The sequence below is a fragment of the Typopeltis vanoorti genome, chromosome 6, assembly GCF_054136105.1.
Source record: "Typopeltis vanoorti isolate ZY-2024b chromosome 6, IOZ_Tvanoo_1.0, whole genome shotgun sequence".
In the NCBI taxonomy this organism is placed as follows: Eukaryota; Metazoa; Arthropoda; class Arachnida; order Uropygi; family Thelyphonidae; genus Typopeltis; species Typopeltis vanoorti.
The window spans coordinates 130,521,326-130,537,850 of NC_143554.1; the positions used below are offsets into that span (position 1 = coordinate 130,521,326).

The 16,525-nt window shown below is 35.2% G+C and overlaps 1 protein-coding gene across 3 annotated transcripts in view; it reads left to right on the plus strand.

Annotated features, from left to right (window-relative positions):
• The window catches only part of LOC150105946 (glutamine amidotransferase-like class 1 domain-containing protein 1), a 73,401-nt gene that overhangs the window by 37,879 nt on the left and 18,997 nt on the right, over nt 1-16,525 (plus strand). Inside the window, exons 4-5 of one of the 3 annotated variants that reach the window (XM_090394431.1) lie at nt 3,861-3,968; nt 13,958-14,052. In XM_090394431.1, the coding sequence (XP_090250557.1) occupies nt 3,861-3,968; nt 13,958-14,052 (203 nt within the window). The remainder of the gene's footprint in view (nt 1-3,860; nt 3,969-13,957; nt 14,053-16,525) is intronic. The other 2 variants (XM_090394432.1, XM_090394433.1) reach the window with 2 other exon arrangements.

A 16,525-nucleotide genomic window follows, 5' to 3' on the forward strand; every position in this document is an offset into this window, starting at 1 on the left:
GCAGTCTCTGAGCAGCACATTCATTTTGTAATTATAATCACTAGTATTGAGGACAACATTACCAGAGCAGACAAAAGCATTACCTTTGTCAGCTCTAGTAATGATTGTGTTGTCTTTTTGCATAGAATTTATGAAGAGCATAGAGCTGGCTGTTGGAGAGATTTCTTTTAGGTGGCAATACTTGCGAAAGAATTAGCTACATCAAGCCTGATGTTGTTGGTAATATTTGGAGGCCAGTTGTGGATGTCATACTCCTATATCTTTAGAAATCATGAGGCACATTGTTGTGTACAGTGGTATCTCGCTAATCCGAACTTCCTTAGTCCAAACCCTCCAGTAATCCGAACTGTGTTTTGTAAGAAAAAAAAGTTTTATTTATTACGTATTATTTTGTGTGCTATTATTTTTATTTAATAAGTATTATTTTAACTATTATTATTTATTTTTTTATTATTACAATACATTATAACTACGGTGATACACAAAAAGAGGAAATTCAAAATGTGCATAATTTCGTTAAAAATAAAAATCCAGATGTTGAAATTTCACAAACAGATATTACAGAATGGATTACAGGTAGAACTCAAAAGTGAATTTGAAATCAAATCAGATGCTGAAATTATAAATATGACGATACAGAATGAATTGGAAGACGATGATGCCGATAAAGAACTCGAAGAAAAAAAAAAGTAAAACATGAAGAGGTAGTTGACAGATTTAATATGTGTATAGAACGGGCTAAGCAGAATGATATGCCATTCCACAAAATTTTATTGCTAATGCAGCTCCGAGAAGACGCATTTGAAAAGTTTAGCTTCCAAGAAGCTAAAGAAAATCAGTGAATTTTTTACAAAGAAATAAAAAAAAAATTTGTGTTATTTTATGAAACTTTTTTTGTGTTGTGTACAAGGAAGTGATATATTTTACCCCAATTAAGTTATATACTGAACTATGCAATTTTATTAAATCAGAATCCTCAACATTACAGGTACATACAAACACTAAATTTTTTAATAAAATAAACTTGTGTACTGAATTATTTTTTAAGTTTTACATTACAGTATAGTAGCTTTTTTTTCTATCAGATACTTTGTTTTTTTACAGAATTAAGTTGATGTACCATTAGAATCTCATTATTTTTGTCTTAGACGCTAGTTATTGTTGTCTCTTTGGGGGAAAATTCGCTTATCCGAACTTTTTGCTAATCCGAACGACCACGGTTTTTATTAGTTCGGATTAGCGAGATACCACTGTATGTTATTTCCATTTTTAATATTGTATTCCTGAAGATGTTTCTGTAATAGAAACAAAATATTGAACACTTAAATCTGTTGCTTAATTATTTCTTTGTTCTGTATTAATTCCATTAAATTTAATTATGCATGAGAAGTTCTGTGTAAATTCACAAGCTGTATTGTTGCATGACTATGCCCATACCAACCTTGGAAATACTTCAACATTGTGGTTTGAGGTCTCAAAGCATCCTTTCACACAGTCCAGACCTTGCAACATCAAATTGACTCTTTTGGACAATATATGTGTGGCTTCCTTCACATCTTAACATAAAGGGTCAAACTGGTTTGCATGTGTGCTACTGCCACTTCTAAGCATTGTAAACTGATCTGTTTCTATGCTGCATAATTCAGTCTGGTGTAGGAGGTTGAATTGTGTGGATGTGTAGGCACTGCACAAGGTCATTCTGAATGACCTGGGAACATTCTCTCATAAATGAGTGGCAGTGAACATATTAATTGCTAACAAAATAGACTGAAGGATTTCCTTCTCCCTTTGTTGTATACAAAACCTTTTACATTGCTAGACTTATAAGTGTATTCAAAACTAGGAATGAGGACTGTGTTGAGAAATAATGCACTTGTACATTTTGCATTGTTATTCTGTTTTAATATATATATATATATATATAAAAGGGGATCTTTCTAACTTACCAATTACTAATAATTTACAACATTTTATATTTAAAAAAATAGTATTAATAAAATATAGGAACAGATGTGTGTTATCACAAATAATTGGGCCAATTCTTTTAATTTATAGCCAATTCATTTTAGATAGTAGCAGCTTGCAGTTAAGAAAAATCACTTATACTTAATTTTTTTTGTTTGTTTTAATGACATTTCTTTTTGAGCCAATATTTAAAACCTATTCTTTCTTTTTTCATATTTGTAAATTTAGGGACACAAAAACACACGTGTTGAACAGATTATTTTATTAATTACTAATAAAATAAAACTTGACGTTTCGACTCCTGTATTGAGGTCATCATCAGAAGAATACAAGTGTATAAGGAACCAAGCTACATGCTCATGCCCTGTATACCGGTAAACTAAATCTACGTAGTTAATTAATCCTTTTCCCTAGCCTGATCTCTAGTGAAAAAAAAAAAAAACAATAAAAAAAAAATAAAAAAATAAATACAACTACAATAAACTGCTGAAGTCCTCATGTATTAATATTCTTCTGGATAGTTCTGATTGTTATAATATGATTTTTATAATATGATACCAATGAGAGATACCAGAGAGTGGTTTATGCAGGAGTGGAGTCTAAAAGACGGCTTGTGACTAGTGGTGTGCCGCAGGGCTCTGTTCTTGGACTACTGCTTTTCAATTTGTTCATCAATGATATAGGAAAGGATTTGAGAGGAAGTGTTCACTTGTTTGCTGATGATGCAAAGTTGGGTAGAGCAATTGTGAGTGCACAAGATGTCAAAATGTTACAGGATGATTTGGATAGTTTGGAGGACTGGGCTAGGAAACATGGATGTCAATTTAATGTGGCAAAGTGTAAGGTTATGCACTTTAGGGTGAAAAGAATAGCAGCAGTATATCGCATTGGTGGAACCGTACTCCAGGAGATTGATGAGGCCAGGGATTTGGGAGTGTTGGTGGATAGGGAATTGAAGTTTAGGGGGCACATTGCAAAAGTGACTAAATCAGCTCATCAAATCACTTGGCTTCTGAAAAATACTTTAACATGCAGAGACAAACAAGTTGTTGTTCCTCTGTATCGAGCCTTGATAAGACCCCATCTGGACTACTGTGCCCAGTTATGGGCACCAGGGTTTCTTCGTGATGGGGAGGAAGTGGAGAGGATCCAGAGACGAGTGACCAAGATGATAGAAGGTCCGTGGAATGAACCTTATGAGAATAGGTTGAAGATTTGTGGGTTGCAGAGATTGGACGATAGGAGAAGGAGGGGTGATATGATTGAGACATTCAAATTACTGAAGGGTTTCTACAAGATTGATCCAGAAGATATTTTTGAAAATATGACTGGTGGTGGGAGGACTAGGGGCCATGCATGGACGCTGGGCAAGAGCATGGTTGACAAGGGTGTTAGAGCTAGGTTTTTTACTTGGAGAGTGGTGAATGAGTGGAATAAGCTTCCAGAGTCTGTTGTGGGAGCTACGACCGTGAATGAGTTCAAGGCAAGGTATGATAGATACTGTGTCAATGTCGAATAGTTGTTCTTGACATGATGTTAGGGCCTCCCTCGATGAGTCTGTCGACTCCTTGGAGTTGCCCGGAACAATAATAATTTCTTTCAGTTGCTGTTGAATGTTACAAACACTTCACCAGGTTGTCTTCTTGAAGTGGGATTTTTCTATGGCTAGTTTAGGTTGTTATACAGGTTGTAGATGGGTTCTCTACATTCTTGAAATGGTTAGACCATCATTTTTGTTGAGATTTGGGTTGTGTTTGAGCATTTCACATGACTTTAAATTTTCTCTCAAACCTAGTTTTAAAATCATTGCTCTTAATGTTACTTAAAAAGAATTGCAGACATTTAAAATATAAATAATGTATTTTTAGATTACTAAGTTAAATAATTCTCTACAGCTAATAGGTATACATGTCTTGTTATTCCTCATTGTCCTGGAGCATCTACAGACTTAGCTAAAGACAAGGATCTTGCTCAGATTTTGAAACATTTTGTGAAAGAGAAAAGTAAGTAATTTTTGTTTATCATGACAAAATTTAACACATTTTTGATAATCAGGAAAAATTAGATATTGGAAAACTGACATTATTTGAATATATGTTTGAAGCTAATTTCAGTTTCTTATTCTAAAGAAGTTATTTTAATAAAAGTATGGTTTCCTATATTCAGAGAAGAAATTATCCTAGAAGTTTTGTTGAATTAATTTATTTGTTAGACTGCGCCATCCAATATATCAATATTCGGCATAAAACTCAATAAAATGTCCAGTAGATCTCTCTCTCTTACTAGCATAAATTCCTTCAACAAAGTTTACATAAACAGTCGTAGTTCTTAAGTAATAAAACTGCGCTTTTAATGCCTTAGTTGTTTCCCCGCTCACAAGTCCGATTATTTTTAGAAACAGTGCATGTTGTATGCAGATGACATCTTGCTGTGTGTAGATTCAAGAGAAGAAGCGGAAACTAAACTGGAAAGATGGAGAAAAGTACTGGAAGAGAGAGGTATGAGACTGAGCAGAAGTAAGACAGAGTATATGTGTTGCGCAGTGGGCGGTGGCCAGGAGACAGATCTGGAGCTGGAAGGAAATGTCATCAGGAAGGTGAGAGACTTTAGATACTTAGGTTCAACAGTGGAAGAAGATGGAGGAGCTGAGAAGGAAGTGGGATGCAGGATACAAGCAGGTCGGAGGAACTGGAGGGAGATGGCTGGAGTGTTATGCGATAAGAGGGTGCCGATCAATCTGAAAGGCAAAATTTATAGGACAGTAGTGAGGCCAGCTATGACATATGCTATAGAAACTGTGGCCCTGAGGAAAAATAACATTAGCAGGATGGAAGTAGCAGAGATGAAAATGCTTAGGTGGATGTGATGAGGAGGGAGGACGAATATGTGGGAAGAAGGGTCATGCAGATGGATGTGCAAGGAAGGTGGAAGCGTGGGCAGCCAAAGAAGAGATGGAGGGAGCTGGTAGAAGAGGACTTGAAGATGAAGAACTTGGATGTGGTGACAGCCCAAGACAGGAAGGTGTGGAGGAGACTCATAACAAACAGTGACCCCACTTAAGTGGGAGAAGCTGCAGAAGAAGAAGAAGAAGTGCATTGTAAGATAAAGGATCAGGCAGCACTCTTAACAAATAATTAAAACACATTTATTTACATTAATATGAAATATACATGAATCAAATGACAGGGAGATTGCCTTCTCTACCCATCTAAAAAATCTTCAGCATAAAATTAGAACCTTTTTACTTCAACACTAATTAATCTCTTTAACTCAAAAACTTATTTACTCTCTGCTTACAAATTCAACTTATTAAACTTCTAGTTTACTCGCAAAGAGGTTAGCTAACTCTCTACTAAGTTATTTTTACACATTTGATATCAACTTCTAACATGCCAATTGACTCTCTTATGGACATTTCTTATTACTATTAAACTAATTCTTAACAGTTCATATATAACATATCTCCTAGATTATAAGAGGAAATTACAAAAAGGATGGAACTTACAGAGATTGTGTTGCACATTCAGTCAAGAGTCTTACACTAAAGTCTTTCTGGCATTTCTTTCATCTGGAGTTTTAGGCTTCCTTCAGGAGTGTCTTGCTTCAGCAGTATCACGTCGGGATATTGGTGGGCTTTTGGACTGCAATCTGCAGTACTTGAATAGCACATGCAAGAGGTTTCAGCATACAGGCAAATTCTCCTCTGGATCCTACTTCGGGAACTTCTGCTTCTAACCGCCGCTGACTGACTCTGGTCTCTTCGGTAACAGTGCTTCGCCTTTGCTCTCTTGGCACTTGGATCTTGGCTCTCCTCTGTTGGTAACTGGATCTGAACACTCTTCTCTCGGCAACTGGGCCTGGACTGTTCTGCTTAGTAACTGGCTTGCCTCTCCTCTGCCGACGACTGGAAGTCCCTTATGCTCGTCTCATTCCCCATTTATTTTGCGATCTCGGGTCCGCACTAAGTAAACTAGTAAACCCCGAAGAATTCGGCATGACTCTTTCATCTTCTTTTAAGTTCAACTCGCTCTTTGTTCTCCACCGAGTACTCATTTGATCGTATTTTGCCAGCCAGCGGAAACTTCTCTAAACCTAGCGGCACTCTTAGATACTAACTTTAAAGGTGTTATGCGCAGAGCTCGCAAACAACTTTCTCACACATAACTGTAAATAACTTTCTTGTGCTCTTACATAGCTATATACAAAGTTCCGATGGCAAAGCATTGCCTTTGTTTTTGATGTTAAAACAGTAAATACAGTCACTTCCCATAGGGTTAACTACATTAATATTTAGCAAAATATACATAGAAACAAACAAACAAGGTTATTTACAGTTCTCATGAGACTTGACCTTTGTAAAATCGATGTAAAGCGCTTTGGTAATTTTAAGCTACATCAGATTTTACAGAAGGAATACAGGCAGTGATGATGACTGTTATTATCATTATCAATTTAAGGTGAAACACAGCAGTGAATGCATTACTGCTCTTTCCAATGATTCATTGCACTCACCCACCACTCTTTGCATATGCAGGATGCTATTCAACAGCACTGGATGAAAAATAAAGTGTAGACTTATAGAACCTTGTTATCCCCTTCAAACTAGTTCCTTGCAAAATATACACCGAGTTCAACATTCTTATCACTTCTGAAGTACTGCTGATATCTTCCTTTGAGATCCATACCAATCCATAAAATTGTTAGTGTTTTGTGTTTTTGGGGAGACACCATAGTTAGATAAACAGTTCACCAATTCAAAAAATTCTATTAAATTACTAAAGCTTGTTTTTAAGAATAAAAATTGCTCAAATGTTCCAAATCCCGAAACGTGCATGTCTACTTACGAGGGTGGTCTGAAAAGTTCTCGGCCTAACAATGAAAAAAACGAATTTATAATTTCAAAATTATTTTTATTTTTCAACATAATCTCCCTTAAGACTGATACATTTATTCCAGCGATGCTCCAGTGCTATTATCCCAGCCCTGTAGCGGTTCTCAGTAAGATCTGCAAAATACCCCCCCCTCTACAGCTGCAGTCACCACTTAATGCAAAGAAAAATGCTGACGCGAGGAAAACTTTTAGTTTATGGAAGAGATAGAATTCAGAATTAGACAAATCTGGGGAATAGGGTGGATGTTCCATCAATTAATAGTGCAGATCCTTTAATTTTCCCATTGCTAAAACGGCTTTGTGGGCAGATGCATTGTCCTGATGAAAGATGATTTTTTTCTTCTGCAAACCGGTTCTTTTCTAACGAATTTTTTCATCTAGTCTGGTTAAAAGATTGGAATAATATTCCCCAGTTATTGCTTTACCCTTTTCAAAATAATTAAAATAAACAAAATGTCTTTAGCATTCCAAAACACTGATGCCATGACCTTTCCTACTGATGGAACCACGTTGTCTTCTTTGGCACTGAACAACGGCTTCTGTCCACTGTGTTGACTGCTGTTTGGATTCTGGTGTGTAATGGTGAATCCAAGTCTCATCCATAGTAATTAATCAACGACACACAAATTCAGTTTTATTCTTGTTAAAACGTTCCATGCACTGTTCAGAGATTTTCATTTTTGATCTGCTGTGAGTAAGCGTGGCACCCATCTTGCTCAAATCTTTTTCATATGCAATTCTTCATGCAAAATATATCCTACAAGGTTCTTTTGAAATGTCTATAGGCTCAGCAATTTCACACACTTTGACTCGCCAGTCAATTCAATACCATATCGTGCACTTGATCAATGATTTCTGGTGTTGTTACACTTTTTGGACGTCCTTCACGTGGATCATCTTCAAGGCTGGTACTGCCACGTTTAAACTCGGCAGCCCATTTCTTAATTGTCGAAAACGAAGGAGAAGAGTTCCCATAAACTTTTATGAACTTTGAATGAATTTCTTTTGGCATTAACCTTCTTTTACAAAGAATTTTATAACTGCACGATACTCAATTTTATCCATTTCAAGGGATACAGACAACACTTTTGCTTCAGACAGTTGTATTAAAAAAAACTACTTGATAGAATGACTTGCAATTTCACATGGATGCTTATGACAGATGTACCAACTTAGAAAAAAAAAGATCTTACCAATTGTGTTGCCATCTATGGCCGAGGCCGAGAACTTTTCATACCACCCTTGTATACTCTTGAGTGAATCTCTTTACTGAGAGTGTTATGAATGATATATGGTTATATAATGCTTTATTTTCTCCTCACAAATCACCTGTACCAATACATCAGTATCTGTTTTTTTTTTTTTTTTTTATCTGCATGCAAATCACTTCAGCAGATTCTTTGAAGAAGAGTGTAGCATGTGACTCCAGCATGTTTTATTATACCTCTTTTGCACTTTGGTGCTACCTGCATGATGCATCTTGTTATGTTACATGATGTTATATTGATGTTCTATTGTTATATCGATGTTGCTATATTTAATTTCTGCTTAATTTGTTGTTTACTTACTTCTATCCTTCCTTACATAAAATCTTAGAACGGCTGCTCTATTGTTAAATATTTATCTTTTGTGATTTATTCTCTTATTCTCTTACTTTTATCTTATTCTTATATCTAGGATTGTTTCCTCTTTGGATACTGGCGAATTTATATTTTGCTGCGCCAGCCAGTATCCTATAGTAGAAAAGATCCCTACTCAGGGAGACAATACTAGATTCTTAGCTTTCTTACACAATATCTTGTTTAAACTGCCGTATAGATTCAGATTATTGCAGTCATGACCTAAATCTATTATTATATTCACTCTCTAAAATCCTTCCCGCCAAAATATAGGTTCTATTTTTATAAGTGGTAAGTTGGAATCGTAATCAGGCATGACTCAGGTTCAGGTAAATATGACATGTTTATTGGAATATCTAAAACACAATACAAAATTCATACACTCAATTATGCTCAATACTAAATAAAACTCGAATTAAGAGGTTAACACTTTCTAAATTAATTAAATCTTATAAAGCATGCTAAACACAGTAACTGCGTATTGGGATAGATAGCAAATGATATGAAGTTAAGCTAAATACCTTTCAGTAGTATTACTCGCAAGAGAAAACTAACAAATGTAATTTTCTCTTGCGAGTAATAGTTCTAATGTTACTGAGATACTAAATTCTACTATTATTATCGCATTAATTTAATCCTATCACATACAAAATTTACAAAAGATCTCTTCCAAACAATTCTTCTTACTCTCAAAGGAGGTTAACTTTCTAAATAGAGACTGTCCACAGAGTTCTTTAGAATACAGTTCTTAATTTAACATTCGTAAACAATCTTCTTTCTTCTAATGAACTTTCACACAAAATAGGAGTAATTGCACCTTACCGAGCTTTTTCCGCATCATTCTGCACCACGTGTATGTCTGGATACTTCTCATCTATTTGGCTGTCCATATGGCAACGTAGAGGTTACGCTATCTTCATTCCTTCTGTCAAAAAATGGACTCAAATCTTTGCATTTCAGGAACAACTCGATGGGACTTTTCAGCGACGGCTTGATTCTGCTAGGACTGGAATTTTTACCTTCAGCTTTGCATAGAATCCTACTTCATTTTTAGAACACTCGCAATCCGACATCTTATCACAGACTTCACTCCCCCCTTACGCAAAACTGCCCGCTAACTTCCGAACCACCAAAACAGGAAAACGTTACGACCAGAGAGAGACCCTCGATACGGCGCTCTCCCTTTACATTCTTCATTAGAGCACCCCTCCTTTTTCAGAGTCCCTTTTGCACACGACCCTATATCTTTTCACCCCTTTGGGTTCATCCTTCGCTTTTATGATGCTGTTATACTTGGATTCACAGAATACATGGCAACGTAACTTTCCGAGTAAGCTATAGCCGCTAGCGTTACGCTGCACACGTGTAGCTTTATGCCTTCCAGGAATTATTACTTGGCAACTTTATAGATGACTCACAGTAAATTTTACATAGTTTAAGTGAGGCTTAAATTTAAATCAGATTATCTCCCTTTTTAGACATACTTTAAAATGAAATCTTAATATAATCACCACAGCTTAAATATAAGGTACTTAAAATAAAGAATACAAATTTTACATAAAGTTAAGAAGCTTCACTTTTAATTACAACTGAATGTGCAGGTATTTCTCTTTGTCAGCAAGTTTTATATGTTAGATTCCATATGAATGATTTCTTTCCAAGATTCCTTCATTTAGGATCTAACAATGATATTAGATGGAAAAACTGAAGATTTGTTCTTTCCCTCTGCTCCCTTGCAAAAGCCATCAAATGTGGCTTCTAGATCACCTGCACTTCTATCCCTCTCTCATTCAGATGCTACCACTGTTACATCACCCAAAGATAAAGCTGACCTGCTGGCACTACTCTTTTCTTCCAACTCTTGCATAAATGACCCTAAATTGCCTCCTACCATACAAGAATCTGAGCACTATATGCCTCTTTTGGTTTTTCGGTAAAAAACAGAAGAAGAATACTAAATAACTTGAAGACTAGAAAATCTTCTGGTCCTGATAGCATCTCTCCAGTTGTGCTTAAACATTGTGCTCCAGAGCTAACACCTATCATGCATTCAGTGGGGGGGGGGGTGAGTTGAACAAATAAAAATATTTTTAATGCAAATTCAATAAAAAATTCATTAGGTGATTATAAAAATTTATTTAAAGAATAAAATCCAGTTTTCTTTTCTTTTTACAAAGCTCTTGAATTACTTCAGTCGTGTTTACATTAATCTCGCTGTGCATATATAGCAAAGCCAGTCGGTTCAATTGTGATTGTGTCATGGTAGATCTTAAATAGGTTTTTAAAAGGTGTAAGGTAGAAAATGACCTTTCACTGATGCATGTTGTTAGCAGAAGCATTCAAATATTTTTAATAAGTTATAGATGTTAGGATATATCATTTTGTCACACTTCGAGACTGCATCAATGGCATTTTTGCATGGAACTATTGCAAATGGGTTTTCAAATTTTTTATACCACAACTTGAGCTTGGGCAAACGAAGTAGCGCTCAGTCCACCCCGAGCACTACTTTGTTTGTCTTGTGTTCACAGCGGCTGTGATTCCCAAGAGCTATAGGGTATTCCCACCTTATGTGACTGCTAATTCATAAGTAGTATAGAAATAGAAGACACGACACAACATTAATAAAAAAAAAAAATTTTAATTAGGAAAAGATTTTTGGAAAATTTTCTAGTGTTTTTTTTCCCTTTTTCTTTGAGGGGTGCCAGCCCCCCCCCCCTTTGGATGCACTTACACTGCATGTATTATCTCTACAATCTTATATACTTAGCTAGCACTTATAACCAACTTGGAAGCAATCGTATATATCCAGCCATTTCCTTAAAAGGAAGTTAGGAGTCTACCATCAAATTACCGACCAATTGCCATCACTTTAGTCCTCACCAAAATAATGAAGAGAGTCAACAATAGTCAATTTCTCCACTACTTAAAGGGCCACTAGTCAGTCAGTATAGATTTTATTACTTAGCCTACATTATCCACTACTGGAAATGTTCAGAAAAATATGCGGTCACTCTTGACATTTCCAGAGTTTTGATTGCATCTGGCATTGATACCTGTTAAGCAAATCGCTATCCTTAAGTAAGTAAAATAAGCTAACAATCATGCAAAATGAAAAGATCACCATGTTGATCAAGCATAATTAAGCCAGCTTAGGCATATACAGTGCCATTTGTGAGTTGGGTAATCACGAAATTTCAAGTACTCTCTCATAATTTTGTCCAGACAAAAGGAGATACCAGACCATCAAGTTATGTATGCATATATATAAAAGCTTATATACAAGTGTGTGTGTGTGTGTGTGTGTGTGTGTGTGAGTGAGTGAATCTCACTCATGAAACCTATTGTGCATTAGTACCCTGGGTCAGATTCAAAAACCCTAATCTAGAGACCAAACATAGAACTTTTTCAAGCCACTTGAGGTTTCCAGTAAACAGAGTAGTTTCAATGGGCAAAGAAAGCAATTTACCTCCTAAAGATATTAAGAACAAATGCCAACAGTAGAATTCAAATCCACACCATGTTAGTTGGAAAAACGGAACTGTTTATTCAGCGAGCTGAGCCATCAAGTATGAGGATTAGTTTTAGTAATCATGGAATGAAACAACAGAATAAACATGTATATTATCATCTAGGTTGTCTTAGTTTTCTTCTTCCTTTTTCGCTCTTTTACCTTGTGGTGTCGAGGGTTTTCTATTCATTTAACTGCAACCATACCCAAGGATAAGGTGGTTAGCCCTATGCCTCCCAGTGTATTCTATGTCTGAAGAAACATTAAGTTCTCAATGCCAGTTTACCTGCTTATGGGATGAAAATCCCCAGATAAACTGGAGAGAAAAATCCTGCAGTCCATGCCCAAGACCGGCTAACTTGGCTTTGTCTGAGAAAGATCCTAAGCTTCTCACGCCAGCAATGGGATCGATTTGAATCCAGGACACTCTTTTTCCAGGCATATGGTTGCAAAGCACATAGCCACTTGGCTAACTGCGTGGAGGTTGTCTTATTACAAAATTCTTCCACTAGTTCATTCTTCTATAAGAGAATGAACTAGTGATGTTTATATAATATACACCAGTTTATTCTATTGTTTTTTGTAATGTCTCAAAGACATCATCTAGATACTTTCATGCGAGGAATAATTATTGGAAAGCTTGAAGAAGACTGCAGAATTACTGATGTTGCCAGAGAGTTTAGAATCTCACATAGCATTGTGTCCAACTCTGGGCTGCATTTCAAACCAGTGGAATGTGTTCCAGTTATAACAGCAAAATGTAATCGATGCACCATGGCAGTTCAGCTTACAAGTTGGCTCTGTTTCAGCACAGGTATGCAGATGTCTTGACAAACCTTTGCAAGATGTCTGTGACAAGTAGGCCTATATGCCTGAAGGCCTGTAGTCTGCATTCCTTTATCCACAGCTCATCATAGAGCACATTTTCAGTAATGTTGTATCCATAAAAATTGGACAAGACACCAATGGACTAATATACTTTTTACAGATGAGAGCCGTTTTAGTCTTTCCTCTGATTCTAGATGACACTTGATCTGGCATGAAAGTTACTGCTTACCATCTCAAGAATGTTGTTGAAAGAGATAGATGTGGCAGTGATGGGATCATGGTGTTGGGAGGCATTATGCTTAATGGATTCACTGAGCTACAAGTCTTTTTTCCAGTAGTATGACTAGTGAACAGTATGCAACAAAGTTCTTCAATGTTACATTGGAGAACTTTGTTTTTATGGATGACAGTGCCACACCAACATCATACACAAAGTGGAAACCGAGGATATTAATCAAATTGAGTGACCAGCATGCATCCCAGATCCCAACCCCATAGAACATGTTTGGGATGCAATAGAGAAATACATTGCTGATTTGGGATGCAATAGAAAAATGCACTCCTTGCTCTGAAGTAGGAGTGGCCTGTTGCTTCAGCAACTCCTGAATCACTTGGTGCTAAGCATGGTATGATGTTATGAGTGCTGCATTGCAGTTTGGGATGGACATATTCCATACTGAGATATCTCTCTGCATAGTTTTCTGTAAGCACCGTACATTAATTCCTTAAATACATCCTTAGGAAATTTGTAACTTTTGCCAAAAAAAATTGCAGTTTAATTTGTACAATATTTATAACCCATTTTTTGTGTAATATAATTTATTAGTATGCTGACAATAAATTTAATGGCTGTAGTTTAATGGAAAAATTTATTATTATTATTATTATTTCGTGACACCTCCAAGGATCCAAAGACTCATCGAGGGAGGGTATCTACTCTACAGCTCTTTGTCTCTATCATCTACACTAATACTATTCATTTAATGGAAAAATTTTTTCATATACATGTAAAAATGTAATTCATCCTTAACTTTTGGACACCAGTGTATAACACTCATATACAGTATAACCTTTTGTTCAAATGAATGATTAATATAAGTTCACTGTGAATTTGATTACTTCTTCTCTCTCACACACTCATAGAGCCAATCTGTGCAATAGGCATGGGTGTAGCAGGTTTATTTTCTGCTGTTGAAGAAGGAGATATCTGGATTTTTAGAAGATATACACTTACATCAGTAAGTCTTTAATGTTAGTTATTTAATATATGTTAACATCATAGTCCTATTTGTTGAATTATATGAGTTTATAATCCTTTAAAAAGAATTAAATGATTGATTTTTAGCATGCAGTGCATTTGTTATATATAATTGTAAAAACGGTGTTTACTCATCATTTTTCATAGTGGAGAAATAATTTATTTCTTAAAATTGTAATTGAACAAATAGACTGATATATATATATATATTTATTTATTTTTTTTAAAAAAATATTTGAATGACTAGAACTGAGATTTAAGTTAAAAGGTTTTAATGTTAAAACACTACTAGTTTTGGCTTGTAACAGCCTTCATCAGGTGACATTATAAAAGAAAGAAAAAAGAAAAAACACTAAAACACTGAAGCTTAAATAAACTATGAACATCATAGAGAGTCTCTATACATAATTGACATTAAAACGTTGTGGTTGTATTTAAAGCTGTTCTTTCTGTATTGTTGGGAAAGTACGTGCTAGTAGCATCTTGTGAACGCCAGTACATGATTACAGCTGAATAATTACTATTATGTAATTATAATTACGTAATAGTAAAATATAGGGGGTCGATGGGCAAATAACGTTGGCGACCCCTGATTTAGATGAACACGTTTGAAGATGATTTCGCTAGATTCTACGATTTTTCTCTCTAGTTCATCATTGCAACGGAAGATGTTAGTAGATTTTTCCCAGCAGACTTTGTGACTTTGGCTTTCTCCAGTTATATATATATATATATAACTGGAGAAAGTTTTGATGTGAATCTCACCCACAAAAGGTCTAATCATTCCATGTAAACAAAAGATGCATTACTTTCTGTAGGTAAAATAAACTATAAATATTTTCAGTGGTAAACCTTCATGATACATTAACAGCTCAGGTGGACTAGGAATTAGATATACTGAAAGTTTGCTCTAGGGAAAAACCATGGAACTTTTTTCCAACCCACTTCAGGCTTCTAATAAGCAGGTTCATGGTCTTGCATCAAGTGAGAATTGTATACCACCTAAAAAGACTTTCAGAAATATCTATGAAATAGTGGAATTTTATGCTGTAACATGTTGGTTGGAGAGTGCAGATGCTATCCACTTGCCAACCTGGCCAGCATACTTGTAGTCAACATTCATTATAGAGAACTTGTATAGACAAATAATAGTTGGTTTAGTGGAAGATTTGCTATAAGGAATTTCCTTTAGAATTGTTTTGATTCCATAAGGCTTTGATTAGGACTTTTTTGATAATTTTTTATAATGAGTGCATTTACTATAATGGTATTTGCTCTGGAGAGTGAGAGCTGAAGTACATCCATGATACATTAAGGGCATTGAAAACAATAATTGTGCTCTTTTGTTGGAAAGGCTCAAGTCTTAATCTGATATGGTTTCCTTTCCTGAAAAAAAAAAAAAAAAAAAAAAAAAAGAGCCAGATCATGTACATTTGACATAGCAGACAGCATAGGTAGGATTAACTGTCCTGTACTAGTAAAAGTTGGGCACGGTTGCTAACTGGCCATTTAGCTTGTTAGTAACATGTTAAAATGGCCTGTTAACAGGCCATTTATTCAGTTATTAGTGGTGCTTTTTTTAATTTTGTAAAAAAAAGGTGCTAGTACAGGTATCCCTTGATTAATGCGATTAATTAATCCCTCGATGTTATTGCGTATATCAAAATTGCGTTAATCAAATATAATAATCAGTGGTAAAAAATTACAATTCGTCCATGATCCATTACTGTATTAATAATTCTTTTTATATGTATATATGTATATTTTATATATGTACTCTTTTAGGAAAGATAAAAAAATGAATGCAAAGTAAATGTTTAATAAACATTTACTTTGAACCTTACATTAGTTACTGCAATTTTTTTTATCAAAAAAAGTTATAAAGAGTCGTTTGAATAGTTTGTTTTTTTCTTGTCAGCATAAATTCTACGGTAACAAGCAAAATGATTCTCTAGACCTTGGCAAACAAGCATTCTTCGATTAACATCAGGGTTCCATATCCATTACTTGCTGCTTAAGTGATTCTAAACCTGACAAATATTCCATCCAGTTCTTTGATTGTTACCTACTTTGGTAACAATCAACCTCATTTTCATATTCCATTTGTTTTTGTCTTCATATGTGCATTGTTATTCAATTTCAAGAAGATCATTGTCACTTAAATCTTTTGAATTTGAATCCAATAATTCTTTAACGATACAAAATTAATAACGGAAAAACTCACGTACAAAGATTATTTAATAGTATAATTTTCGCCTGTGTGTGTCACAGGCATCTTCAGTACATTAAGCTCAAATTAAACAATAACTGACAATTCCAAAAAAGCACCACCTAAGTAGCTGGTGTAAGATAACTAAAAAAGTCAATAAATTTCCTTAAAAAAAAAAATCAATACAATAAAAAGTTAGGAAAGATTAGCTGATTTGTAAAGTACGATCTCCCATAAAGGGGAT